Below are 26,911 nucleotides of genomic sequence, written 5' to 3'. Positions count from 1 at the left end.
GGGAGGGCGGCAAAGGAGGAAATAAACCAGAAATAAACTATTTCACCCAACCAAAATCCTCTGCTTGGCCCCATCTGAAGGTGCCTCAAACACCAGGAACGGGGGTGGGGGGGACCCAGGGAAGCTGGGGACCCCGTGTGGGACCCGCAGCAGGACCCGCTGCCAACAACGACCCCCTCCTGCGGGTAAATCTCTCCCGCAATATATGTATTTTTTTAATTGCAGCAACCTTCTCTCTGCAATGAGAAGCTTGCCGTGGGGATGAGGATGTCCCCAGGCTGGTCCCGCTGTCCCCTGTGGGTCAGCCCTTCACCAGCCCCCCACAACGGTGCCAAACCGCAGCCGCCCCGAGCAAAGGCAGTGTTTGACCCCCCACCCCCCTCACCCCCGCGCGTAACCGTGCCACCAGCACACGCTGTCCCCAGCTCAGGGCGCGTGAATCGAGGGCTCCCACCAGTGAGTCGCGGGGTGGGGAACCCCGTGAGGGGAACGGGTGTCCCCAGAGGACCTGCTGCGGGCGGGTAAGGGGGGCTGCAGAGCTGCCCCCCACAACAGGGGCGCATCCCACTGCCCCATGCGGGCCAGAGCTTCGCTGTCCCCAACCTCCCACAGCGCTGCAATGACAGGAGTGGTGATGGCATCTGACTGGGACGGCAGAAATACCCTCCAATAGACCAGAAATAGTGCAGCGAGAGCAGGGACGGGGACACCCTCGGGGACGGGAGCCCTCGGGGATGGGGAGCTCTTGGGGACGGGGAGCCCTTGGGGATGGGGAGCCCTTGGGGACAGGGAGTCCTTGAGGACGGGCTCCTTGTGTCATCCCAAAAGTGACGTTTGGGAGAGCTGGAACACCTAAACACATCTGATATCGCATCAGCTGGGCCACAAGCAGCCCTGTCCTTCCCGGCCAGCGCTGGGATCCCAGCCAGCGTCCCCGCTGCTAGACCGGGAGACCCACCTCCCCTTCGCGTGGGGCTACCGGGGCCGTGAGCCCTCGGGCTCCGTTCCAGCGCCACAGACTCGATAAAATCTGTGCTTTGTGCACCAGCCCCCAGCTCCTTCCTGTTTTTGACTACGAAACTGTCAACGCTTCGGATTTTCATTTCTTTTTTTTTCTTCCGTAGGACTTTTAGGTGAACTCTAAGCCAGTGGCGCCTAAATCTTCTTGGCTAGCAAACCGCTTCCAGCGCTTTGCACATCCTTACGGTTGGACTGTAACCTGGGAAATGCTCCATCCCGCTGGCTGGCGCACAGAGGGACACGGGGACACGGACCGTGGTGTGCTCGGGGACATGGGGCATCCCCCGCATGACCGTGGTGGACGTGAAGCAAACCTTGGTGCGGGCAAAACACGAGCAGACGCATTCGGCTCCCAGGCACCGAGCACCCGTGGCAATAAAAGCACATTTCTGAAGGTGTTTTTGCTACTTACACCAAGCGGAGGTGACTGCTGTGGCTGCAGCCATCCCCACGTTCGGTGTCTGGTGGGACCCGTGTCCCTGTCCCCAGCCAGGCCCGTGGTGAGGGGCATGGGACACCCCCAAATGCCAGCCCGACGCCTTGGCACAAAGCTGCCGCTGCGTGTCATTATTCAGATGAGAAATCTGCGTTCTTGGAAGAAACCCAAGACTTCTTCAACACTTTTCACTGGTGGAGAACACCACGAGGGGCTCGGGCCACGGCAGGGACCGCTGGTGGCTGCACCGTGCCGTGCGGCGCGAACTCCTACGGATGAGAGGGGAAAAAAAGAACATGGAAAACCGTCCCCACACCCAGGAGAGCAGGCACAGCGCCCGTGCGCCATGGGAAAGAGCAACAGAGCTGGTTTATTATTTTATTTCTTTGCATCATGGTTTCTATTAACAACGCCGACCTCGGGGTCAGAAGTTTCCTGGCAGCGGCGGGGGCTCGCGGGACCCTTGTCCCTGCGCAGCCGGTGAGGTACTTTCTGCCGAGCGACCAGCGGCTCGTCCCCAGGATTGATGCCTGCGGCGGGTTTGCAGCTGGTGGAAATCCCCCCTGAAACCCCAGCTCTGTGGCCTCAGCGGGAAACTATGTCCTCGAGGACGGCTGCCACTCGGCCACCGCTGAAGCCGGGGCTGTTGGTAACATCCATCACCAGGGCTGGCAGCGAGGAGGGGGCGGCGTGAGTTCCCCCCCCGTCCCGCAGCCCCGAGGCCGGAGGTCCTGAGCCCCTCGGCTGGGCTGGGGTCCTGTGCCATCGACCCTGCACATGTCCCAGCCTTGTCCCCTCCTGGACCCAGCCCCGGTGACCCTGCCCAGCAAACCCCAGTTGCACAGCTGGTTGCACAGCTGGTTGCACACCCCAGTTGCAAACCTGGGAGCCACCCCTCCTCCGGAAAGACACGCTTTCTGCACCCTGTTTTGCTGCAGGTTTCATTTTTCACCCTGTTTTTCCCCCCAGTATCCGAGGAGCAGCGATTCCCAGCCCCTCTGGGTGCAGCCAGGATCTGCCGGGGGGTCGTTGGAGGCAGCACGGCTGCACCCGCTGGGGGAGCCCCGGGGAGGGGGAGCAGAGACCCATCAGCACCCTCCATCGGGGCCGCTAACGAGCGAGGAGGAAGCACCGTGTCGCTGCCTGCACGCGGACGCGCTTCCGATGCTGAGGGAAACCACAAACCCCACGGGGTGCTCGGGGCCAGCAGGAGTTTTGGACGGGAGGACGGTAAAGCAGAGCCAAGACGCGTCCTTGTCCCTCGAGGAAAGGAGGGAAAGTGAGCCAGCAAACCGCCACGCACCTGAACTGGGATCTCCCACCCCAAAAATGGAAGGAAAACAGGAGGGACTGGGGTTAGTTTTGCAAGGTGGCTGCCATGGGAGCGTTGTCTCTGCTGCTGCCGAGAAGGAGAAGTGAAAGGAGGTTGTTATTTCAGCGCCGGAGCAGCATCGCCGTGTTTGCCTGTGCTGACGACGAAGGCGCTGCCTGGCAGAACTAGGTCATTGGAAGGGAACGAGATAAAGCAAGCGAGGGCTGGCGGCGCGGGGGGGCCAGGGCAGAGCACCCCGCGCCCGTCTCGGCCCCACGCCCCGGCACAGCGCCTCCCCCTCACACCTCCGCTGGCTGCGGGCCGGGGGGTCACCTGCGACTTCAGCTCTTCGCTGTCCGTCCTACTTGGCCGCTTGCTCCACCCAGGGCTGCGGAGGTTTTTCCAGCCCGATAACTCGTTTTCCATCTCTGCACGTCCCCGGGAGCCGTGGGCACGGCCGGGCGCAGCCACCGCAGCAGCGGCGCACGTAGACGATGCGCAGGAGTGAATTCACTGGAAAAGAGAAATTGGTGTCAGCACCGCCAAGAGGCTTCCACCAGCGGTTCAAACGCCGGCGAGGCGCTGTGTGGAACACCCCGTTGTGTCGCTGGTGGGCACAGGGGGTGTCCCCGCATCCGGTCCCGGTGCCTGCGGCCAAGCCCAGGGTCATAGAATCATAGAATCATAGAATCATAGAATTGTTGAGGTTGGAAGGGACCTTTAAGATCATCGAGTCCAACCTTTAGCCTACCCTGACAAGAGCCACTTCTAAACCATGTCCCTCAGTGCCCCATCTACTCTTTTGGAGCCCCCTTCCAGCCGGAGCAGAGGAGATTGCATGGAGGTGGGATGGGAGGGCAGGGTGGGACTGGGATCCACACTTCCGCACTTTCACCTGGCGTCGTTTCGGAGCCAGCGAGTCTGGGGAAAGCCTGCGGAGACCCTCGCGGCGCTACAGCAGATCCACCTCTGGCTACCACCGGCTCTCCCGGCATCACCCGCAGCGAGGGCGGCCCAGGGGGAGTCCCCGGTGGCGCAGGGTCCCCTCAGTCCCCTCACCCCCCCACCGCCTGCCGGCAGGATGTTTTTTTTACTGGAAAATCAGTTGTTTTGGGTCAGGCCAGGACATGAAAGCATCCCGCGAGCCGGCCCCGGTGCCGCCCCGCGCCAGGCGAAGGCTGCGCTGCCGGCTGTGGCCATCGCCTTCCTGTCTGCACCGCCTTCCTGTCGCCGCTGCCATCGGCACCGGCCCCGCTCCCCCACCGGCTGCCGCTCAGGAAGGCAAAGGTCTCGCAGCCGGCACGACGGAGAGGGCGGCCGTGCCCTCTGGCCGCAGGAACCCTTCTCTTCCCGTTCGTAAGACAAGGGCTCTGCGTGTCCGACAGGTTGGGTTTTGCTTTGCCGGGTGCCAGCCGCCTTCGCCCCGGACACTGCCCACGCCGACCTGCGGAAAAAAGCAGCACAAAGAGCCACAGGCAGGGTCATGCTTTCATTTATTCACTTCATATAAAAATCTCTTTAAGAATGCATCTGAACACAATATATAATACTATAACATACATTGTGTGAAACTTTTGGAAACAATAAAATAACCACCTGGAACAATGCAGTGTTCAACAGACATACAAACCCATTGATCATGCACAACTGTGCTATTTTCATTAACTAGTTAGTCACAAGTTGGACCAAAAGCTTGAAACATATTTTACAAACTGAGATTGACACCGCTCACGATGCCGGACAAGCTTTGTCAGAAGAAGTTTCACAGCACAATTATTACATCAGTTCACATTTTTGTCATAGAAATTCACATTGGGTTGTTCAGAAATTGGAACGTGACATTTAAAAGCCGGCCCATTCGCAGGGGTTTCTTTTTTTTGTTTGTTTTTTTTCAGTTCCCCCCCACCCCTCTAGGTTTTCGGCACTTCCAACCGCTCGCCTGCTGCCCGGGGTGGGGGTCCGGTCCGTCCCCCCGGCCCAGGCTCGCCGTGAAGACAAGCCCCCCGCGGGCGGCTGCCACCCGAATGCCCTTCCTGGGTTGCGTCTGTCTCTTCAGCTATGTTCAGGTTCTTGTATTTTATGCAATACAAAAGGTTACGAGAAAAAAAGGCAACTCTTATTCCGAGTTTTCTACACAATTAACATCGCCGCCGACAGGCAATGTTAATTCATATAAATTAATAACTTACAAAACATTACAGTATATACATTACGTAATAAATACACTGTTATAAACAGTAATGGAGGTGTTAGAGCTCAAGGCAGTGCAGGAGGATGGTGGACCTAAACCTAGGAAACGTGAACCATGGGCGAGAGAAACACAAACACCCGAGCGTGCAACTTCCACTGAGCCAAGGAGCTGCCGAGGGGGAACGCGCGTCACACGCTGCCTCATCACGCTTACTGCTATAGGTACTGCGCTGTGCCAGGGAAACAAACTACCCTCTGTCCCGCGCACGACAAAAATAAAACCCCGTTGAGGAAAAAATACTGTTATTCCTAGCGAGCAAACAGAGATGGCGCGCGATGGCATGAAGCGACTTTAAAGGGGTCACCTGGGGTATTAAGAAAACGATTAAAGGTGCAGTAATGCAAAACAGAGGGTTTCCCTTCCGTTTAGTCTGTAAAAGTGATTAACCGCAATAAAGTGACAGGTATTGCCCATGAGAAAAGGAAGACTGCTCTTGTAACAGGAAGAATCAAAAAAGTATCCGTCAATTTTGAAACACTTTGTGTCGCTTTTTATACTAAACTCCGTGTATTTAATTAATAGACTCTTGAAAAGACATGAAAGTGTTTACAAAGAAGGCACACAGGTCTGCAGACAGGTGGTCAGGTGGACAGGTTTTATATGGAGAGTTATTAATCAGTAGTTTCTATCAGTCTAACTGGTATAAATTCCAAAACTAACAGTATAAAATCTCTCAGTTGTGTGTCATTTACTCTTCAGTCACAACCCAAGCCAGCTCCAGGACAACACGATGCTCTTGGCTGACAAGGCTGGAACCACAACGTAAATCACCTGTTAATTTCCTGAGCAATCATTCACTACACGATCTTTAACCCTGACTCCAATCTCAAGTAGCTGGGAAGATCTTTCAGCCAACGTTGGACACAGGCCTCAGACCCAGGCTGCAGGCTAGTCCGTGAGACTGCCTGCATGCTCCTTAAGTGTTTAAAATCCACTCACACGGGTACAGGACATTATGTGTCGACGGGAGACGTATCTTCTGTCACAATTTCTATGTTCGCCTCCCTCTGTGAATCCTCTTCCCCCGGGTCGGCCACGCAGAGTGTCTTTGTATTGCTGAAGTAGCCGATGCTCTCGCCGTCCTTCTCCGGTCCATCCGAATCCTCCTCCTCCAGCGTCAGTTCAAACTGGAACTTCTCCATCAGGCTCTGACAGTCCCTGCCCCGCTCCTCCAGCGGAGGAGAGGGGCTCTGAGGTATCATGCTCTGGTACCAGTTCCTGTTGTCCTCCAGCGTGTCCAGGATGTCCTGGGCATCGGGCTGCACCAGGTCAGCCCACGTCTCCCAGAGCGGATGGACGATGTAGTCAATGAATCCCACCTGAGAAAGACAGGAACATGCACGCTTAGGGGAAGGCAACGGCTGGGAGCAGATGGGTGACTAAAAAGCTCAAATGCTGTTAATACATGATTTTTACAGGCAAAATACCCGCCCCAGAGCAAGTCCCCAGACCAGCCCAGTCCAGTTGCAGACACAACCACCCGATACCCAAAGCCGCACCTACAGCGTTGGACTAGCTTGACATCTCATCCAAAATCAAACCTCGGGTGAGAGTTTAACTAAAAGTAGGAGTCTCCGGGAAATCCAGCGATGGAGCTGCCGGTCCCACCCCTGGTCGCACGCGTGATTTTAAATACCCCCGTCGATGTCCCTTCCTGACTAGCGGCTCAGGCCCTGCCCCGCGGGAGTCGGGGTACGCCATCACTTTGAAGACAGAACACCCCACCGAGGGATGCCTCTCACCAGCTGTTAGTGCAGAGAGGCATTTTCGATGATTGTCGCCTCTGCCCTAAGCACGGAGAAAGTTCGCTGTCTCTCTGACAGGATTCCCTGGTGACTGTGGACAAGGGCGGTGCATTTACGGCAGCTCTGCCGTTACCCCCGGGTATGCACGCGGCTGGCGGCTGTGAAAACGCCAGCACTCCGGGGGTGAGCAGCCGGCCTTACGCCGAACATCACTGCTCGTATGGACTGAAGTTTGGCCTCTAGGTGTGTTTTACTACGGGGTGTAGTTTGTACCTATTCTGAACTGTTTTGTGGTGCTGCATCTTTAAACATTTCCGCATTTCTCCTCTACTCCGCCAAAGCAGCCACCGTGTTTCTCTGCGGAGCCCGCCCTGGTAGAGCTATCCTTTCCTTCCCTTTCATGCCGTTTTGGGCAGAGCGCAGAAAGCAGGTCAGCTCATCCCAAGAATTACTCCTCCTGCTCGAAGGCGGACAGACCGCTGGTGCCCGACTCCCATGGAGTGACGTGCCAGCGGTGGAAACAGTGAGGGTTGCGGCCGAGTCCGTCAGTCCTTCCGCCGGCCGGCGCGTAAGCTCTGAGCTAAATCGTTTTTCAATTGTCTGACTAAGAGGACGTACGTCCAGGATGGAGAAAACTGAATGGCCATAAAGAGGATTGAAATTCTTCCGTCTTGGCAGAATGTGTCACTTCTCTCCTCACTCCGCTGGACAACATTTCTGTGCAGCAGGAAAATGGCTCTCAGAGGGGCCAGGCTCAACGTGCAGATGTTTGCTTTGGAAATCGCACATGCCTCCTTCAGACACAACAGGATGTCAATAGAACCATTAACGTTCAATTGTAACATACTGTTGAGGCAGCTTAAACAAAAAGGTGATGAAAATTTCCTGCAGCACATGTTCCGGAGCACTTTTAAAGTGAAAAAAAAAAATAAAAAAAAAAAATCGTTCTGTAGGGTTAGCTGATGGCTTCACCGCCACCCAAAACGCTCAAGGGCTGTATGGCACTAATGGCTACAGACCGGTCACTTCGTCACCAGGTCATTGTTTCTTTAAACAAAGGTCCCTAATCACGGAACAGCTGGCCAAATGGCTGAGCACCGGTCCTCAAATCTTTTGATGCAAAGAGGTACCATCTAGAGCTTCGAAACACTTGCGTACTATTTTCCCATCAGTTCCCTGTTTCACACCAGAAGGGACATGCCACCTCCCTTTCTCCTTTGCCGCTAGTTGGGATTTCAATGGTAGCCATTTTGTGTAATTCCTGTTCTTTTTACATAGCAAAAATGCCATTTTGAAACCTCTATGAAGTGCGTATGTGAAACAAAAAATTAATTGGAGCTCACATGCGGAGCACATGGGCATTTTCTGGCCAAGCCTGGCTGAAGGATTCATTTCTTGTTAGGTTAACAAATAAGACAGATTTTTCCAACAAAATCACCATGCGGTTGAGTGAATAATTTTGAAACCACTTGGCTTAGCCCAAGAGGACATTTGGAAATAATTATCATCAATTTTGTTACTTATTCAAGCTGAAAAACCTCGATGATGACTTGCTCGAGTCATTTAAAAACAACAACCAAGACACCATTATATAAAGACTGGAATATGTTTAGGCAAACATAAATTACCGGCTTCATTACAGACTAACCGGGTGAAATTTTACAGCCTGTGCTACACAGGTCAGAACAAAATCTGACCTCGAAACCGTTTAATCTATGAATCAGAACTAGGCATGAGCCAGTTAATCTCAAAAAACAAGACACATCCAGCTCCTTTTAAGGTTTGTACTGACATAAATAAATATTTCTTTGACTTCACCCGGCACACAGCAGCTCCATCAGACCTCTAACTTAACCGGCCAGATCACGCACTGCAAAACTGCTCTGCACGAGGCTGAATGATGACCGACACCCAGACTTTCCCAGTGTCCTGAAGTGGATTTCAGCTGGGAGAAGCTCCGAACCCTGCAGTGCGATGGGGCTGGCATTGCTATAAACGTCTAACACGGGGTACGACATCAGTAGGTCTAGGAGGTGCTAATTAAGGAGGCCGGAGGGCGTGAAGGCAGAAGAGACGTGGCAGAAGGAAGGGGTGATCAGAATTGCACTTTTCAAGCCTGGGGAACCAACTCACTCTGGAAACAGGGACGCAAACAGGGCAAGATGAACACGCATTTGGAAATGAGGAGACGCCAAGGGGTACCTAAAGGACTCTGAACAGCCTCGCCAGCCTGTATGAGCTTCAGGCACAGCTGGATGTCAGGGTCAATCAGAACCAACCCTCTGAACAGCTGGCTGTTTGCCTAATTGTGCTAGAGAAAGCAGATGAATTTTGTCTCTGCTTTAAAAATACAAGCTTAGGCAGTACAAAAATGCAGCTCACAGCCAATTACCTGTGATTTTTCCACTGACGCTGTATGTTTGTCGCACATCGGACTGATTTCCATTCCTCTTTCTCGCTCTTTGTCTCCCTGCTGGAAGAACTCCTCCATGATCCTGTCCGTCCACTGCCGGTACAGCTCCAGAGACTTTGTGGGATTACTCAAGTCCGCACAATGTACCATATTTCGGAGAACCTGCAATTACATTAATCAGAAAACTCATAAAATCAAATGGAAAAAGAGGACGGTTTCAAGCTGTATCTGCTTGCTTCATTCAGAACATTTAACCACAAGACTCTTCGATTATGCAACAGCCTATAAAAATACTAACATCGAAACATCTCTGTATATAAGACGACCTGCTACGGTCCGCCTCTAAAGTAAAATGTGCTCTATGTTTTTCAGACAACTCGACACTTAACGTAGTGTTCATTACATCATACAGGTTTGGTTTTGAATGCAGGTGCTTCCCACCATTCAAAATTTATTTCCACGCTCTCAGATGGTTAAATGCCCCTACTTTATTAACTGAGTAATGTCCCTTCCACGCACACAAACAAAGTGCCTGACTAACCGTGGCCGCAAGGATTTAGACGGCAACAGAGTGACCTGTTTTAACATCAGCAGTCTTAAACAAAAAAATAAAGGTAAGGAGAGTTTTCCCATGGGGCTGTTCTTAAGAAGTTGGCCATCAAAGTGGAGGGAAGATCAGGATGGATCTTGTCCTGCTGACTACGTGACCCCGTTCCAGTACTGCTTTGTCATTTCGGTAAATCAAGGATTACATTACATAGGGAACAGATTGTACCTCACTAATTTCAGCTCAGTGCAAGTTGCTTTAGGTATGGAGTTACAAATTAAATCCTTGCAATCTTGCAATGCTATAGCAATCTCGCTATACTTTTTCAACTGGAGAAACAAATGGGAAAAAGCAGCAAGGAAATTCGGGAGCTCTCAAAACCTCAGCCATATAGATGAACTTCAGAAGAATATGCATGTTCGCAGTTCCATGCTTTAAATCTTTAAAACATATGGGACCACCTGGTACCTCTCTGTGGTGCGGAACAGAAGAAAACGATTGCTGAAAATTTAGGTCAGTCAGTAGCTGTATGGTCCATTGAAAAGCCACAGTAGAAAGAGGAGCGTGATTTCTTCAGTTCTGATCAAAATACACAAAATCCAGGAAACCTGGCTGACGTACCTGTATTCTGTCTGTGTAGTTGTCCAGAAGGAGGACTCCTGAACTGGTCACTTTCTTAGTTTCCACCATAGTCTTCAGATCAGCTAAGAGACTCATATGCTTGGACATATCTGTCGCCAACACCTTTACAGAAGTGAAAACAGGACCTCAGTAAGGGCAACCAGACAAAGCAGCCAGTTTTTTGTTTAAGAAGAGGAGCAGCGCGTGCATAGCTCATACCATGTCGATCACCATCTTCCTGAGCGTCTGACGCTGTTTCTTGGTCAGGTTCTGGAAGATGTCACAGTGCTCCTCTTGAAGCAGTTTGAAACCCACAGCAAGATGGTGGTTCTCCAAGACGGATTCGTCGTTGTACATCAGGGCTAGTTCGGAATCTAGCGAAACAACACAAATATGTGACTCCGGCATGTGAAATGTGTGATTTCAAACAGCAAATGCTTGTCCTGGGTACTGAAATGTTTATCTGTATGCAATAAATCGCAAAAAGTTTTCTTTTTCGCTTCATGTGTGCCAAGAGCGTGCGGTTTTCTAATCCGAGCACATATGCATATAATATAAACAGCCCTTTGCTCGGTCCTAATGAACAAAATAGTACTCGGTTGACTTAGTTACGGGCTTCAGAATCACTGACAACAGAAAGCACGAATCCCGCACACACGCTTTCCAAAAAAGAACAATACCCATATTTTGGAATCAAGATACATGCTTAGCCTGTTGCAGAACACAGCATGAACCACAATATTTAGCTTTATTGTTGTCAATAGCAATAGCATTACTTATCTTATATTAACGATAAAATTTGCACTCAGAACTGGAAGAATTATTATGCGTTAGCAAGTAGTAATATCCGCAAGATTCAAGGGCACTTTGCAAATTGCACTACAATAGCTTCCTTTGTTAGGAATTTCATTTTAATTACTGATTTATTTCAAAACTTCTAACTAGTTTACTGCACAATATTTTGAGAAAGCAATGCAGTCTGAAAGCCATAATCTGTGACCTCGCTGTAATGGAAAACTCACTTGTATTAATAAGAAATTGATTGGAGACCCCGGGGTGATCCACATCATGAATTGCAGCGGCAAAAATTGCAGCAAGGATTTCCAAATCAGTGAAGACAGCCTAGGAAGGAAAAAAGGAATTTGTCAGAAATTTGTCCTTATGTTTTATCTCTCAACAGTTTGGGAAGCTCCTTTAGAGAAACAAATTGTGCTTTTTAAATGAGTTTTCTGAGGACGAGACATTTACTCAGAAGAAAGGTCTACAAGCAGCATGTGCTCTTTAAGATGAAAAAGGGCTTCCAGGCAAAGCTGCTGCTGAAATTCCTTAATGGTGATTTCCCTGGCAATAAACTGAGCCCTCAGAGGAGCAGGCAGCACGCCGCTTTTTGCAAGTCTGAGTGCTACTGGTGATTGAATCAGCTTCAGGTTTTTCTCCCGTGTTCACATAGGCAGCGTGATGTTTTTAAGCCGCCACCCCACATTACAACACGAGGATTGCCCACCACAAAGCACTTAGCTCAACCGAGGTAACTCACATCCAGCGCAGGGGTAGAGAGCAGGACATGCGTGGACTGGGCAACATCGGCAGCGTGGAGGCTGTTGTGGTAAGCTACGTCCGAATGGTAGTGGTCTTCTAGCGTCATCATGTACGTTACAAAAGTGTCCGATGAGATCTTGAATGTTTTTAGCAGATCTCGCTCCTGTATAAGGAATGGTACAAGCACACATGCATATATCAAATAAGGATGTCATATTGTAGAAGGTGACAAAACAGAAAGTGATTAGAAACTAAAATAGCGTTGCAAAAGAACTGCAAATTTGATCAGAAAATCACGAACCTGAAATATAGCGTACATGATGCAGGTGAGCGGCCTGTTGTGGGAATACCTTGCAACATTGAATATGTTGAGACCCCACTTATTCAGATCTTCCAGTTCCTTTTGAAAGGACAAAAAGAGAATGGTTACAATATTTTTCAAGACAATTCTGCATTTATCATTTGGATTTTCCAAAAGTTTAAAAAGATGCAAATTCAATCTTCGTTATGGTAATCATGTAAATGCACGAACACGCGTACTTAATAAAGTACACGAACACAGAGTAACAAAGCACTTGTCCAAGGAGACGACATCTCTCTGTGTGGCAGGAGAGTTAATTTGTGATGTGTGTTTCCAGGTAGCAAGAAGAAATGCCCTGACAGAGACAAAGGCCCCGCAGCCAGTTTGCTGGGCGTAGCGTTGTTACACGTTCCTGTGTTTGATAATTGCTCTCCTCAGCTTTCATCACATTTTTAAAATTATTTTAGGGGTATTTTCAAGGAATTTATGATCACAGAATATGCTGTAAGGGCCTGGTACCATTAATTAGAGCATTTGTAATGGCCACATGACACCAGGGATACCCATTCCAGTTTTATGAGGTGCGGGGGGTGGGGGGGTGTCCATCCAGCCAGTCCATCCCCAGCTTCCAGATAATACTGCAAGAATCTGTCATACCTTGGCCAGATGGTCTTCCTTTTCTGTTTTCACACCAAATCGTGAAATGCTGGTGTTATTTAAGCTTGAACTATGCATTAATTTTTTCACTCCACTGATCTGCGTCATGAGCTGCTGTTTTTTCTTCTTCTCTCTGTCTTTCTGGGTGGGAGAAGGAATCTCCACATCATTCTGCTTGTCTGTAACAAATAAAGGTGAAACGAGTCAACATCGTTTGCAGCGTGAGCACCCATCACTCCCCCCAAAATCAACCCTTAGCTTTGCTGATTAAGTGGCTCCACACACCAGTTCCAAACCTGCTGTGGGGCCTTCTCTAATTTTGGGACCGAACTGAACCAAAATCAAAGTAAAATAGTCACAGAACCTCTGTTTGCCCTCTGCAAGACTGAACCTTCCCAGGGAGCCCATGAAGGGCCGCTTTCATCGTAGCCATTTTCAAGCTGCATCCCTTGGGGACACAGGCAATGTCCAGGGGATAGCTCTCCACAACTGAAGGACACCAGCTTCTGCTTATGACTAGATCTCAATTAGTTTTTATTAACTGTTTTCAGGAAAATAAAGCGTATATATTCAAACAACACGTTTTCCTCAATAAAGTACATAAGCATATATTTTCACATTCACTCTACTGGTACTTATTAGGGCCAAACCCTTCTCCATACCCCCTGCTCTTAAAACACCAACAAATTGGCGTCACTGATTTGTTAACGGTTTGCCCTTTACAAATACGTATAGAATAACACACAACGCACAGGCCACACTTCTCTTGTCATGCTCAGAGACAGTAACAATATTCGTACGCATTAAGTAGGCACCTAGTGGGGCACAAACTTGGCGGTGGGGGTGTGTTTAGCAAATAAATCTATCCACATATCCTGCTTACTGCCTTTACAACTGATTTATTTGCTGCATTAAAACGGAGATACAGTGGCTCATTACTTCCATACTAACCATTTTTTCATGAACTTTTAGAAAAGGCTGCTATAACCTCTTTGTGCCTTTGCATCTCTGAGGACCTCTGAAGGGACTAGACATTTAGGCATTAGTTACTTTTGCTTTGGCTTAATTAAAAAGCTCCGAAATAAGAACTACCAGTGTGTCTGCAACACTGCAATTAAGAAGGAAGCCATTATTCACAGCAACAGTCGGGCTGACATCAGTGGGTGTTCCCCTTGTGTGTTTTTGCTGAACAACAGAAGGACTTTCCTCTATGTAATCTCCTTAGCAATGACTAACGCTAAGGCAGCGTAAAATGGACATTCTTGAACAGAAATCTCTAATTTGTTGAATCGTGTCCCCACGGTGGTGGCGGCAGCAACACCCCTCGCCCCTTAGGAAAGGGAATGTGCTGGAAGGCCATCGTGATCTTCCCTGTTTATGGGACGTGGCCAATGAGAAAACCACCGTTTTTCATCTTCGTCCTTCATAGGGACCTAAAGCTGGCGTCCTCGCTCTCACTGACCAGACGCTGGCTGCAGGACTGGCCCCTCTGCAGAGGACATTGCTTCTTGGTGCTTCCTCAGCTCATTTACTAAAGTCAAGAGACTGAATGAAGTCACGTGATCTGGTTTTAATATCTGTAATTTATCCCCATCTAACAAACACTGTGTGGATGTAAAGGAATGTCCTATTCACATATTACTTTTTTTTTGTTTGTTCCGCTTCCTCAGTTGTAGACTCTTGTGATTTTGTGTGTTCTCTTCATTTTGAACCAAATTTTAGGGGAGAAATAAGTAATTCATAAAAATGTAACAGCATGACTTCCTAAAAAAGCTTGAAGATCCTTTTAAAAGCTTTACTCGTTTATTTTTAAGATGAGCAATCAAGTTGCAATCTGGCCCAATCTGGAGAGCCTGCACCACTCGGCGTTAAGACGGCCCTGAGTGGCTGAGTGGCCCTCATACTGCCGCAAAACGGCCAGCACGTCACCGTGACACAGTATGTGAGAAGCAGCAGAGCAGGAATGAACAAGACCATTGGCAAGACCTGCAAAGGGAAATGCAGTTACCTGACCCAGCCTGAGTACGGGGAATAACACAGCTTCAGCTAATTAGCCCCTGCTGAGATATAGACTCCGCTAGCTTGAGTGTACGTGTGGTTTATTGGGTTAATATTAGGTCCACGGTATCAAGCCACATTGGGTCTTTCTGCTGCAGCACATCCTGCTCCAGATGCCCGCTGGCAAGAGCTGATGAACAACAAACTCCCTGAAAATGCCACGGTGGTCATGCTCCCCGGCATGCTGTGTATGCCCCAGGCTCTCCAGCTGAAGAAGCGGCCGCTGGCTGGCAGCTAGAAGTCTTGCTTCTCCTCCCTGTATTAATTCATGTTCTGGATGTCATGATTAAGCTGAGTGATAAGACAGGGCCAATGGATTCCCACAAAGCAGCTCCAGACTTATATGGATTATTAATGATGTGCTGTGTCCTAAATGCACGCAGCAGTTCCAGTTGCAACTGGCTATTGAAATCACTTCAAAATCTCTTAATGGAAATAATTGTGTGTCATACAGTGAATGCGTTCCGGGCCGTCTTAACCGCAGGGCGTGAGTCCCCCACGAGCTCCGGCATCCCACATATATGCAGCATTTGAAGCCTTTGGACTCAGAGGTACATACATGAGGGTCCTGTGCTGAGCTTCGTTTTATATGCAAATGGTCACAAATTCCAAAGCTACTTGAAAACACAGAAAAGGATATTTTTCATAACAAGTATGTTTTGTAAACACAGTGGATTAATTCATACCAGTAGCTTTATGAGCTCCAACAAAACTAATGATAAGCAAAATATTCTCTTTGCTCTTTATTCTGACTTTCAGTGCAAAGTGAAATATATGTATATATATAAAAAAATATATATATTGTGTATATGATATATAAAATGTCTGGGCTCAGCCTATTTGTCTGAACCCTGTCTCTGAAGGGGGAAGCTGCAGTATGAGGCAGTAGTTGCAAAGAGTATGCAGTTGGGCTTGTGTGACTTTGTCCTTTCCGTAAGGTCAACACAAAAATCAAATATATTGCATAACGCAGCTATCAATAGCTTAATTCAATCTGACCAGAAAAATCTTTTGATTTGCAGAGGGAATTCTTTTGTGGATAGATTTATTCAAACACCGTATTATTTTCCTCCCCATATCCACTTTGAAAGTGAAAAATCAAAACATTTAAATAATGCTCTGCCCCAAAGGAGAACTGGGCACAAGTATCGACTGCTGGCTATTAGGCTGCCATTAATCATTATCTTTGAGTCACCCAAAAGCTTGGGATGTGACGCCTTACCCAGGAAAGTGTTGGAAATGTACTCAGACACCTGGTTGCCGGAGCGGCTCATCTCGGAAAGGTGTGTCAGCTCCCGGTTCAGCATCCTCTTGAACTGGGAGGGGAAGAGCACAAACACAAAGATGGCATTTTTCTGAATGCTTCCCCAAATTAATACAGCTTTATCACAAGCAAGCCGCCAAACAAGATGTTAAAAGCAAAATTCTGGAGATATTTGGAACAGAGTCAGCAACATATGGTTTCATTTAGATACTGTTCAGCATCATCATGACTAGATATTTCTTTTCAGTACACTAAACTACAAAATGGGTTTCCTCCAAAGATGCATATTAGTTTTTTTTCTGTAACAAACGAGACGATAACGTCTCAGGTAATCTCTCTGAAAGAGAAAATGCTTGTACTGGTTTTAAATTTCACATCCTATAACCTTCTTTTGTTCTGAATCTTATAAGTTTGCTCCATTTTGAATTATGCAAATAAAAGACAACTGCATATCTTCAGAACGTAACAGAGGAGAAATATGCCATAAATCTGAAGATCTGCTTGGATCACTATAGTAAAACGTAAGATTCAAGCATTTGTTCCCCCAGATACACACATTATGATCCTCCTAACCTTCTAATCACACATTTTCATTGCTGCATCATTTTATCCCTCAACACTGAATTCCCAAAGGAGAAAAAAAATCTACATACATGTACGCCGCATGCACAGCACACACAGTTTATCTCTTGCCATACAGTACACAGAAATAACCATTTTAAAAGCACGTTTTCCTTACAGAGGTTTTATCCAAGCAATACAGCACAAAGAGTCGTTTATAAGCCTTTAGGATTGAAACCCACCTTAATATAACCCCAAGATACAGATAACAAATAGTTTGCTTCAGGCATTTTGGAAAACTCCACGCCACCGTCCACAAATCCTCACGGAGAAATCGCCGGTCGGAGAGGAGAGGAGAGGAGAGGAGAGGAGAGGAGAGGAGAGGAGAGGAGAGGAGAGGAGAGGAGAGGAGAGGAGAGGAGAGGAGAGGAGAGGAGAGGAGAGGAGAGGAGAGGAGAGGAGAGGAGAGGAGAGGAGAGGAGAGGAGAGGAGAGGAGAGGAGAGGAGAGGAGAGGAGAGGAGAGGAGAGGAGAGAGCTCCTCGGGCACACCGACACCCCCCTTCCCCAATCAATAAAAAAAGATCAGCGTTCAGCCAAGCCCGAGATCCCCCAAAGCCCGGCAGTTGCTAATCCCAGACAAAGCCAAGGCTGGCATAGCATCTTTGCAGCGGGCTGAACGTGGGTGTATTTGCTCGCAGGAGAGAATAATGAAATCAGGGATTGCACGAAGAAACGAGAACTAATCCAAATGTATTCAGCTGGATGGCTGGAAGCACTTATGAATTATGAATCGTCCTGGTTGCTTAGTTGGCTGAAGGGGGTCCCCACTCCACATTAGCCTTGCTCAGCTGAACTGTACGACAAAAAAATGATGCTGGTTTCTGAGGGGTTGCCAGCTTTAGTAACACAGCCATCTTTTTATAAGGAAGATTAAAATGGAGGAAGCTCTGTGCATATTTAAATAAGTCAAAAGTAGGCAGCATTCTCTTCTCTGTTTCTGCTTTGTTTTAATCCTCTTCATTACAGAGACCGAGGATTTTCAAAGCAAGTACTCACGTATGGATTTTTAGCCACATAATTTTTCGCATTTTCAGTGTGATCATACCTTTTTTTTCCCTTACGCGGTAAAGGGCAAAATGTAGCAATGTAGCAAAATTGCACCTTTACAAACTGGAAATATTTTTCAGGTAAAAGGTATAAATTAACAATAACCTTAAATCTATAACGTCAGTCTGCAATTAATGAATTCTTTCTTACCAGAATATATTCACAATCTGAATTTCAAGATTTAGTCATTACTTTCATTTTTATTTTCAAGTGAAAGGCAATCGCTTTATTAGGAAGCCGTAGCTGTCCTTTCGCATCAGATCAAAAGGGAAGCACACTGTACTGTGTACGTGAGGCAGAGCGCGGCGAGGAAGCACCGCTGATGTGCAGCACTCACACTGCTTCAGGACGTCCTTGGTGATTGCTGGCCGTAATACGCCGCACGGCAGCGGCCAGGATTCCTAAAATAAAAGTGCAATCTTTGGTCTAAAATTATTTCATTTCTCCAACTGCCTTCATTAAAGGTTATCGTCATGGCATGACGTCAGGAGGCTCCCTCGAGTGCTGGGGGAGACACAGGGCATGGGGGCAGCCCGTGCGGCATCGCGCCCTGGTCCCCGCTGCCAGAGCCGCCGGGCAGGGAAATGCAGAGCCCGCGCACGGCCCGCGGCTCCCAGCTCGCCCAGGCCACCGGACCAGCACTGAGCACCATGAAAATCACACCTTGCTGGCCAGGCATGGCTCCAGCCGCTGCTCAGCACCGTCCAGATGGGACTCCCGCTCAGCCTTCTGGCCGTAAGAACCACATAGAGCAAATGAAGTCGTGAAGCCACCTTCTCCTCTCATTAAATTCACGATTATCAGAGGTGGAAAACCGATGCCACCTCCCTTTTACCACACAGACCAAAGATGGGGTGCTATCTGCTCAGACGCTGCCACCGCCACCTCTGCTGTCTTTTCCTGCAGCAACCTGCCTTGCCCTGCCAGAGTGAATGTCACACAGCGGGGCCTCGCTGTCCGGGTTACTCAACCGGTTTAAATACTGTCTCATGGGATAGGGGCAGGAGTGGGATGTGAAGGATGCCAACTCATCGGATACAGGCAGGAGTGGGACGTGAAGGATGTCATCTCACGGGACACGGGCAGGAGTGGGACGTGAAGGATGTCATTTCATGGGATACGGGCAGCAGTGGGATGTGAAGGATGCTGGCTGCCCAGGAGGGCATCCCACAGCGCTGGGTCATGGGCATGGGCTTTGGTTTACAGGGTCTCCACTAAACTTCATGCCAACCAAGAGAGACAAAAGCCTTTTTGAAACTCCTAAGAGAAACCTTAGCGACGGGGAACGAGCGGCAGCAAGAATGCAACCCAAGTAAGAGAAAGCCCGTGGGAGGAGAGGAGAGCTCTGACCCCGTCATTCTTCACAGTGACGTATTTTCGCCGGTCACAAGCACCAGCCACCAACACGTGAGCACTCCCACAGACTTGCAGCGAAACACGTGCTGAAACATTTCTCTGGATCGAGGCCTTTATCTTTCCAAGGAAAACGCCAGAATCAGATGATCACACAAACAACTTTTAAGCAACATTGAATCAGTCGGGATTTCTATACAATCGTCCCTTTCAGATAAATAATCCCCAAGTGGTGGACAAACATCTGAAATAAATGCCTTTACCTCACAATTGGCTTCATAAAGCACAAAGGGTAGCTGCTGCCTTCTCACAGAGGCACAAAGCAATTAAATGGCATCCACAAGGTCACCCAAGCCATCTGCACCAGAGAAGAGGACAGATAAAAGACCTTGGGATTCTCATATCTGATCTTTAACCAGCAATCTGTCCCCTTCATCTCCTCCAACAGCCTTAATCTTGCTCACTTTTCCAGAATTTTAATCAGCAACCTTTTATAAACGCAGACAGCAGTATTACAGCACTGCTAAAAAGACTATCGGGGCCAAACCCCGCCGAGACACCCACAGTGCTATGAGAGTACCCACATGCTTTGCAAAGTTTATTGCAATTTACCATCTGAATGATGCCGGCACCTAAGCAGGATTTATTTAATAACACGATACCCTTTTAAAAACAACACAGCTCAGCATGGACCAAGGCAAGCTGATGGTGCACTCACTAATCACAATGTCTTCATGGCTCGTGGTGGGGTATTTGGGATTTTTCCTGAGCTTCCCTTGATGTCGGGATGCTCTGGAGCGACAGTGCTTCCTCTGAACTGCTTTGCCATTTCCCCGCGGCGCCTGCGGGGAGAAGGCACGTTGCTGCCTCTCCTCACAGATCAATGACTGATGTCATGTGCAAACCTCTGTAACGATCCCTTCGTTAAATCGATTTGACAGCAAAGGGTAAAACAAACAGATTGCAGGCTAGCAATGAGAAAATACCAACTGCTCTGCCATTAAGCAAACAGAAGCGTTGCTGCTTTAAAGAGCTCATGCATGAGCGCAGCATGGCCCTCAGCTCGGCAATTACGATAATGCCTATCAGCAACAGGTGGACGTGTGCCGTTATTTTCATAATTAATAATCATCTTGGTGCCTTTTACAAAGAAAATAAGCACTGATAACCTCGCTGTAGAGATGGGAACTGAGGCACACATAAGAACACACGTGTGCGCACACGAGGATGTACATGGGAGGGGTTTTCTCTTAAAAAGAGGCAAAATCAGGAAAACACGCTTGGGGCTCCCTCCTCTCTACCCCAAACTCCGAGCACAGGACCATGCAATTAACACATTCAACTGATGAAAAGAGTGCAGAAAATGTAAATAAGATGAAGCCCCGACTGCAATTTTTAATAACCAAATACACATGGCGGTACAGCTGACCTTCCCAGCAAGTCACAGAGGTCTAAAACCATCTGGAGGGTTGTGTGAGAAAAAGCCACCGCATCGCGTGGAGTTTTCCTGTTTTGCATGCTCTGAAGTAACTGCAGAAGTCATCTGAAGCAAATTAAGTCTCCCAGAAATTGAATCATTCTTTGATTACCAGCAGTGACCCTTTTTCATGTATTCTCTGGTAGAGGGAATCACAGTTTCTTTCCAGCTTTCCAGTCGTGCATGCGTGCGGTAATTTCCTTGATTACCATTGGGAAAGCTCACTCCCAGTTCCCCTCTTGGCTGCCCACACCGCACCCTCGCTGCTCACGTTCTCTCCACACCGGCACTTGTACTATTTGCTTTTGCTTCTCCAGCTGCAGCGTGGGGCTGAGCGCTGGCCCCTGCGCAAGGCTCTGCAAGGACACGACCACGGGCATGTGGGAGGGCGGTGGCACCGGCACTGAGGCCATGGTGGCTCCTTCAACCACCCGGCAGCTAGTCCTTCACCCCATCCTAACCAACCGCTCTGCAAGCAAAGCTTGCTTGCCTTCATTTTTGTGCAGAGGAAGAAAATTTGGCCCAATTGATGATTGGGTTTGCCAGATTTAGGAGCCAAAGCATGCTGGCTCCAGGGCCACCATGTGCGATACGGGGTGGAGGCCAGGGCACCATCCAGCCACACGTGGGAAATCTCCCCAGTGCTTCAGTGTGGAATATCCCACCTTCCTGGCTCTTTATGGAAGAAACAACTCTCTCCCTTTCCTAGAAGGATAGGGAGAGCCACGCAGAGGCGCACGCAGTTCCCAGCCTTTCCAGCTCCTTGCCGGCTCTGGCGATAGTCCTGTTGTTATTCCTGTTCCTATTCCCCTTTGGAGAACAGAGGTGTTCCTGGTGCTTTACAGGGAGAATAAAGACAGGAGGATGTATCTGCTGCTGATGTAAATCCTTTGAAGTCGATTTATACCAGCTGGGGTTCCCTGGGGCCAAGAGTCCTTATGCAAAGAGGCTGCTTAAAAAAGTTTTTAGTCATTTGCAGGAGCTGAGAGCAACTTCAAGATAAAAGAGCTGCTCAGATGCTGCGGGGCTCCGTACCTAGGGAGAGTGGGGTCCCACCCCGCACTTTGATGGAGGAATCTCGGTGCAGATCTCCAGTGTGTAAAAATGTTTATAAACTCTGTTCCCGGCGACCCACCCTTCTGACGCAAACATCACATCCCTCGCTCTTCCACCGCTCCTAGAAATCCTTAGAACAAAAGGATTTGTGGTCCGAGGGTTACTTTCGCCTTTGATTTCCGCGCAAAGGCAGCTGGGCTGAATCCTTCTCAGCTTAATTGCCCAGGTAAATCACTTCAGTTTCAGAGGCGCAATTAAACTTTGGTGGAACTCCATTCATTTCAACAGCTCGTCTCCAGGGAAGAATTGGACGCCCAGCACCGGGAGCTGGGAAGAGCTGGCAGTCACCTGCCCCTGTGACGGAGCGGGAACAAGAGTCCAGCCGGAAATTATTTACACGCAGGAGGGAAATTACTCATGTGTGTATACAGCAACCAGGTGACACAGCAAATGTGTAATGCTTTTGTCTGGACCTCTGGTCGCTCAAAGGGAATGGATGTGACGCTCATGTAGTACTGCAGATTTTTAAAAAACCAAGAGTAATCTTGATGCCTGTGCTTGAGAAGCTGGAAGAAATATTTGTAAATTTGTAAATAATTTGTAAACACCTAGTTCTCCCTTCCTGACATGGATACCTTGTTCCTGTGTCACACAGAGACACCTAACCCTTAGGCAGCCAGAACTCCCGGGGTCAGGATTGTGCCTGAGCAGAGCAAGGCTCGGGGGGCGCGACCCCGGGTACCAAACCTGGACACCCCCTGCTCGCTCCCGAGACGGGCAGGGAAGCAGATCTCCGGCACGCGAGCACCTTGTCACTCTCTGAAGGCAATTTTTCACTACTCTATTTTTTTCCCCAAACTACATTTGGAAAACCTGCTGATTCTGGAGTGCTGGAGCATTGCTTTTGTTCTTTCTTAAAAAGTTTGCAGGTCAAGAGAGTTAAAATTCTTCAATTTATTGGAGCAATAACCCAATCCTTTATCTGTGCTTTCCTGATGTTACATCACTTAGAGAAAGGACTGCGTCAAACAAATTTGCAGCTGTCCTTGTTACTTCATAATTTCTATCGATTTTCCTTTTTAAGCACTCAGATCAAGGATGATGGGAAGGTGCATTTAAACCTTTTAAGAACAAACGAGTCCGCTTCACACCAATCGGTACTAAAGGAGAAAGTTTGCAGACATATTTCTGTGCCCGAAGAAAAGTGGAATGGTTGCAGTCAACTATCAGTCATTAAAAAAAATCAAATGCTTTTGCAGCTCTTTCTAGTTCTTGTTTCCTAAAACAATATAGTTTTTAATGTGCTAGAAACTATTTTTAATGAGATACAAAGTACTATTTGTTTTGGGGTTTTTTTTTGTTTTCCCTTCAGCTTATTTTTTAAACCAAAAAGTAAACACACGGTTATGAAATATCCAATTTCACATCAAAGGGGAGTTGATTTATATATATGTTCAAAGGAAGACTTTAAGGGAGTAACATCATGACCAACTTGTTGGCCTTATGTTATTAGAATAATTTAAAAATCCACAATGTAAATGTTGATAAATAAATAGCATGTTGCCATAAATCAGCATGCGGCTGCTCATGAAAGCAATAACATATATCTGATGTAGACAGAACAATATTCAGATTTTACCCATAAAGTTTAGCATTTCTGAAAGCGGCAGAACCTCCCTTGGGTGGGACGTATTTACGCAACACGGGGCTTAAAAAGTGATGAAGTGGAACCTGAAGCAGGAGTGTTATCACCGGTACATTTCCAGCTCATTTCCAGACAAATGAGACTTGAAATATGCAAATTGCATTAAAATGCCGGAAAGGAAAGACTCCCTATAGGATCCTGCCCAAGGAAAGCACTGTGAATTAGCACGGCTTAGCAACGATACTGAATTTCCTTATTTAAAAGCAGACTCGGGGCATGTTACTCACTTGCTGGGAACTGGTAAGGCAGAAGAAAAACCCCCTCCACCCGCTGCTGGGGAATTGGTAAGGTCATGGAGAAACCACCCCGTTTACTTTCCTGAAAATGAATTCGTCATGTGTTTATAAGGTGTGCCCGCCTGAGTTTTTATTGGCACATGGAGAAAATGCCTGCCATACCCTGCAGGGACAAATCTGCTACCACCTCCTCGGTCGGGGCAGTCCTGCGGCATCTACTGCCGATGAATTCAAGTCTTGGTGTACCCAGTACCATTGCGTTTGGTACCCAACAGCCCTTGGTTTAGATTTACGTTTGTTTGGATTGATATGAAATACCAGGACTGAGAGAGTCTATGATTTCCCGTTGTGTGGTGTGACAGGGCACATACCGTGTGACTCCGTGGGCAGAAAAACCGCGGCAGCGGGGTACGGCCCACTCTGCAGCTTGAACTGAGTCTTTGGGTTCCTTTGGAAGAGGCTCAGGTTGGTTTCTGCTTCACCCAAAATGTTCTTCCTATACTTAAGAACAGGTGTCTTCTAGGCAATTAATACATGCAACAGTATCTGGAGTCTACATGTCAGCTTATTCTATTTTGTATGAATTTCCTCACCAGTAAGTACCAAACCACACACGGCAAGAGCTCTCAACCAGACAGAAGCTCAGCAGCGATCCCCTGGGAACTGCACTCTCTCTCCATCCCTGAAAGGTGCATCTTATACAGTAAAAAAATTGCACTGTAAGGAAGAAGGATGACACAAATGGCGCGTTACAGGCAAAGGGTAACTCCCAAGACTAGTACCAACTCTTGTAGAGCAGCTGAGCGCAGCGTGGTGAGCATTCATACCACTTTTTCACCCCTGTGCTGCTTTTCTTTTTCCCTCCAACGAGAGGCGGGTCAATAAAACCAGAAACAAGCAAAACCACTTGATCTGCGAAATCATTTTTATGGTATTTTACCAGGTGGAAAAATGTTTGTTAACTGCAAAAGGAAAATCAGGAAGGAGAGACGATGAGTACCAGCCCGAGCTGAAGGCTAGGAAGCAACAGCAAAATTAAAACCTACAGCAGCTTGTTTGTTGACATAAAGTTGATTAAAGAAAAACCCGATGCGGCTGACAACATCTGTGGCCTGGAGAGCAGATAGTGCTCCAGAAGGCTGCAGATCTCGGACCAAAATCTTCTGTCAGTCACACCCATGCAAACCACAGTGCTGATGCCCGGAGTGCCAAAGGAAGCCAAGCGACTGCGTAAAGAGAGCCCACAAACCAGAGCCTCCCCGGCCGCTCGGCCCGGGGCACAGGCAGGGAGCAGGCAGAGGCACCCCTGCTCCCGCGGGGCTCGGGGGTGAACCAGACGGAGATGCTGGACATTCAGGTGAAATGTGCCTGGATTACACTCTCGATCTTCAGCGAAAGAAAAAAAAAACAAACAAAAAACCAAAAAACCCCCAAACAACTGAGAGGGAAGCGCATTTGTCATTGAACGATACAATTAAACATGGGATTTTGTTAATCGTATGAAGCAGCAATTTAAATTTAATTTAAATTTGAGTCAGGCTCTGGAGTCATCATTTAGGCAAATCCAGCTGGGGTTTTACCTGAGTAGGAGAACAGGCTTTGGAAAATTCAAATAACTTTGTGCCCTGAGATGACTCTTCCAAGATGCCCGTAACGAGAAAAACTCTGGCAACTTTTAATCGACAAAAGTCTGTTTGCTTCAGAAAAACACAGGATAAAGAAAGGGTATAAATCCTGTGGAAGAAGTCAGTGTAGCTCTAGAATACAGTATCCCCCCCCAAAAAAACCATGGCAGTTGGTCCTGCCAAAATGAAAATGAGCCTAACGCAAGCACCAAAACCATATAGAATGCACTAATTAATGTAAATATATTTAAATGAAAAATCCTTCTCACATAGAGATAGGCAAATGATCTGCAGAGTAATTTTTATGTAGCATTTGCCCAGCTGTGCTAAACCAGCAGCAAGGTGAGGCACTTCTCGTTTGTTTGCTTTAAACACAGAGCAAAGGCTTTAATCAGAGGAATCTCTCCCTCTAAGAGCTCTGACGGATGAGCCTTCAAACCAATACATCTCCACAACATGTTTTGGCTTTGATAACACAACATCTTTCAATTAAGTTTCACTTAGTGCAAATATTTTGATCACCAGCTGCCCCACCAAAAGCAGTTGCTCTGCACCTGGGTAAAAACCAAGGAGTTTCTGGAGTCAGGCTGTGGAAATTGGCCTGGTCCGCAAAATCGGGGTCGGGATTAGGACTGCTCCGAGAATTAAATCCTACTTTGAAATCCTTCACAGCCCGCTCCCATCCTAAGTGATGCTTCTCCTCTGAGGTTTCACGCGTCTCCAGTATCCTCACTTCACTTCCAGAGAGGTCACTGCTCCGAACAGTTAGTCACTCTCTAGTCCTGCCCTCAAATCATGATTCATTTTGAACCTGCCTTTGAGCTAGTATTTATTTAGGCCCCACCCTAATGTGTTATAACGTAAAAGTCTGAGAATGCAGAACTTTAAAACCCATCACATCCAAGTACAAGCAGAAATGTTTAAAGGACAGGCCTGAAGGTTCTGGGTACCGTTTTGTCCCGGAGGATGGCAGCTCCCCAGAAAGGCTCCTGGGAAAATGGATTCGAACAAAAATTCCAACCCCAAAGCCTCCATCTCTGCTGTGGCTATCTGCATGTGCGCCAGCAGCACGGATAGTGTGTGGCCGTGGGATTGTGGGCTTTTCCCACTCATTTACCAGGACAGTCCAAGAGGATGAGAAAGCATCTGCCACTCAATGTCACTTTGCCCTAGGAGGGCATCAACAACAGTGGCACTGGCTCCTCATTCTGTACCAGCCGGCATTTTTCACAGACAGTATTTCACTCTCCATTATTTCTTCTTTTAAATATTTGAATCAGTTCAACAAAGATATCTGGAACTGACAGCCCAGAGGGCTTGCAAGACACAAATATTAGATTGTCAAATAAGCCAGCCCACATACGGCCCCACTGTTCCACCCCACTCTTATGACATATTTGATATAATCAGAATGATTTATTTTAGAGGCCAAAGAGCAAGGGAGGAGGAATAGGATGGATGCAGAGCCAGCTACCCTAAAATTCCGTCTATGACAGCGATGAGAACTAACACACAGGAGATGACTCGGCCCCAGCTCCCCAAGTCTTAAACAACCATGAGGAGCTTTGAGGGGTTTCAGAGTCTGGGGCAGAGCCACCGTCCCACTATCAAGGGTCTCTGTTAAAA

General features: G+C 48.1%; 1 protein-coding gene across 8 annotated transcripts in view; it reads right to left on the bottom strand.

Moving 5' to 3' along the window:
• Positions 1-4,244: 4,244 nt before the first annotated feature.
• PDE4B (phosphodiesterase 4B) overlaps positions 4,245-26,911 on the bottom strand; it is a 219,712-nt gene continuing 197,045 nt past the window's right edge. For all 8 annotated transcript variants that reach the window (XM_074598310.1, XM_074598309.1, XM_074598317.1 and 5 more), the window contains 9 exons: positions 16,123-16,216; positions 12,843-13,021; positions 12,186-12,284; positions 11,883-12,047; positions 11,368-11,467; positions 10,565-10,719; positions 10,346-10,468; positions 9,157-9,339; positions 4,245-6,338 (listed from right to left, as the gene is read on the bottom strand). In XM_074598310.1, coding sequence (XP_074454411.1) covers positions 5,973-6,338; positions 9,157-9,339; positions 10,346-10,468; positions 10,565-10,719; positions 11,368-11,467; positions 11,883-12,047; positions 12,186-12,284; positions 12,843-13,021; positions 16,123-16,216 — 1,464 coding nt within the window. In that variant the 3' untranslated portion in view covers positions 4,245-5,972. The remainder of the gene's footprint in view (positions 6,339-9,156; positions 9,340-10,345; positions 10,469-10,564; positions 10,720-11,367; positions 11,468-11,882; positions 12,048-12,185; positions 12,285-12,842; positions 13,022-16,122; positions 16,217-26,911) is intronic.

The sequence above is a fragment of the Larus michahellis genome, chromosome 8 (assembly GCF_964199755.1).
Source record: "Larus michahellis chromosome 8, bLarMic1.1, whole genome shotgun sequence".
In the NCBI taxonomy this organism is placed as follows: domain Eukaryota; kingdom Metazoa; phylum Chordata; class Aves; order Charadriiformes; family Laridae; genus Larus; species Larus michahellis.
Note: the sequence above shows the minus strand (reverse complement) of the source record. Positions and strands in the feature narration are given on the sequence as shown.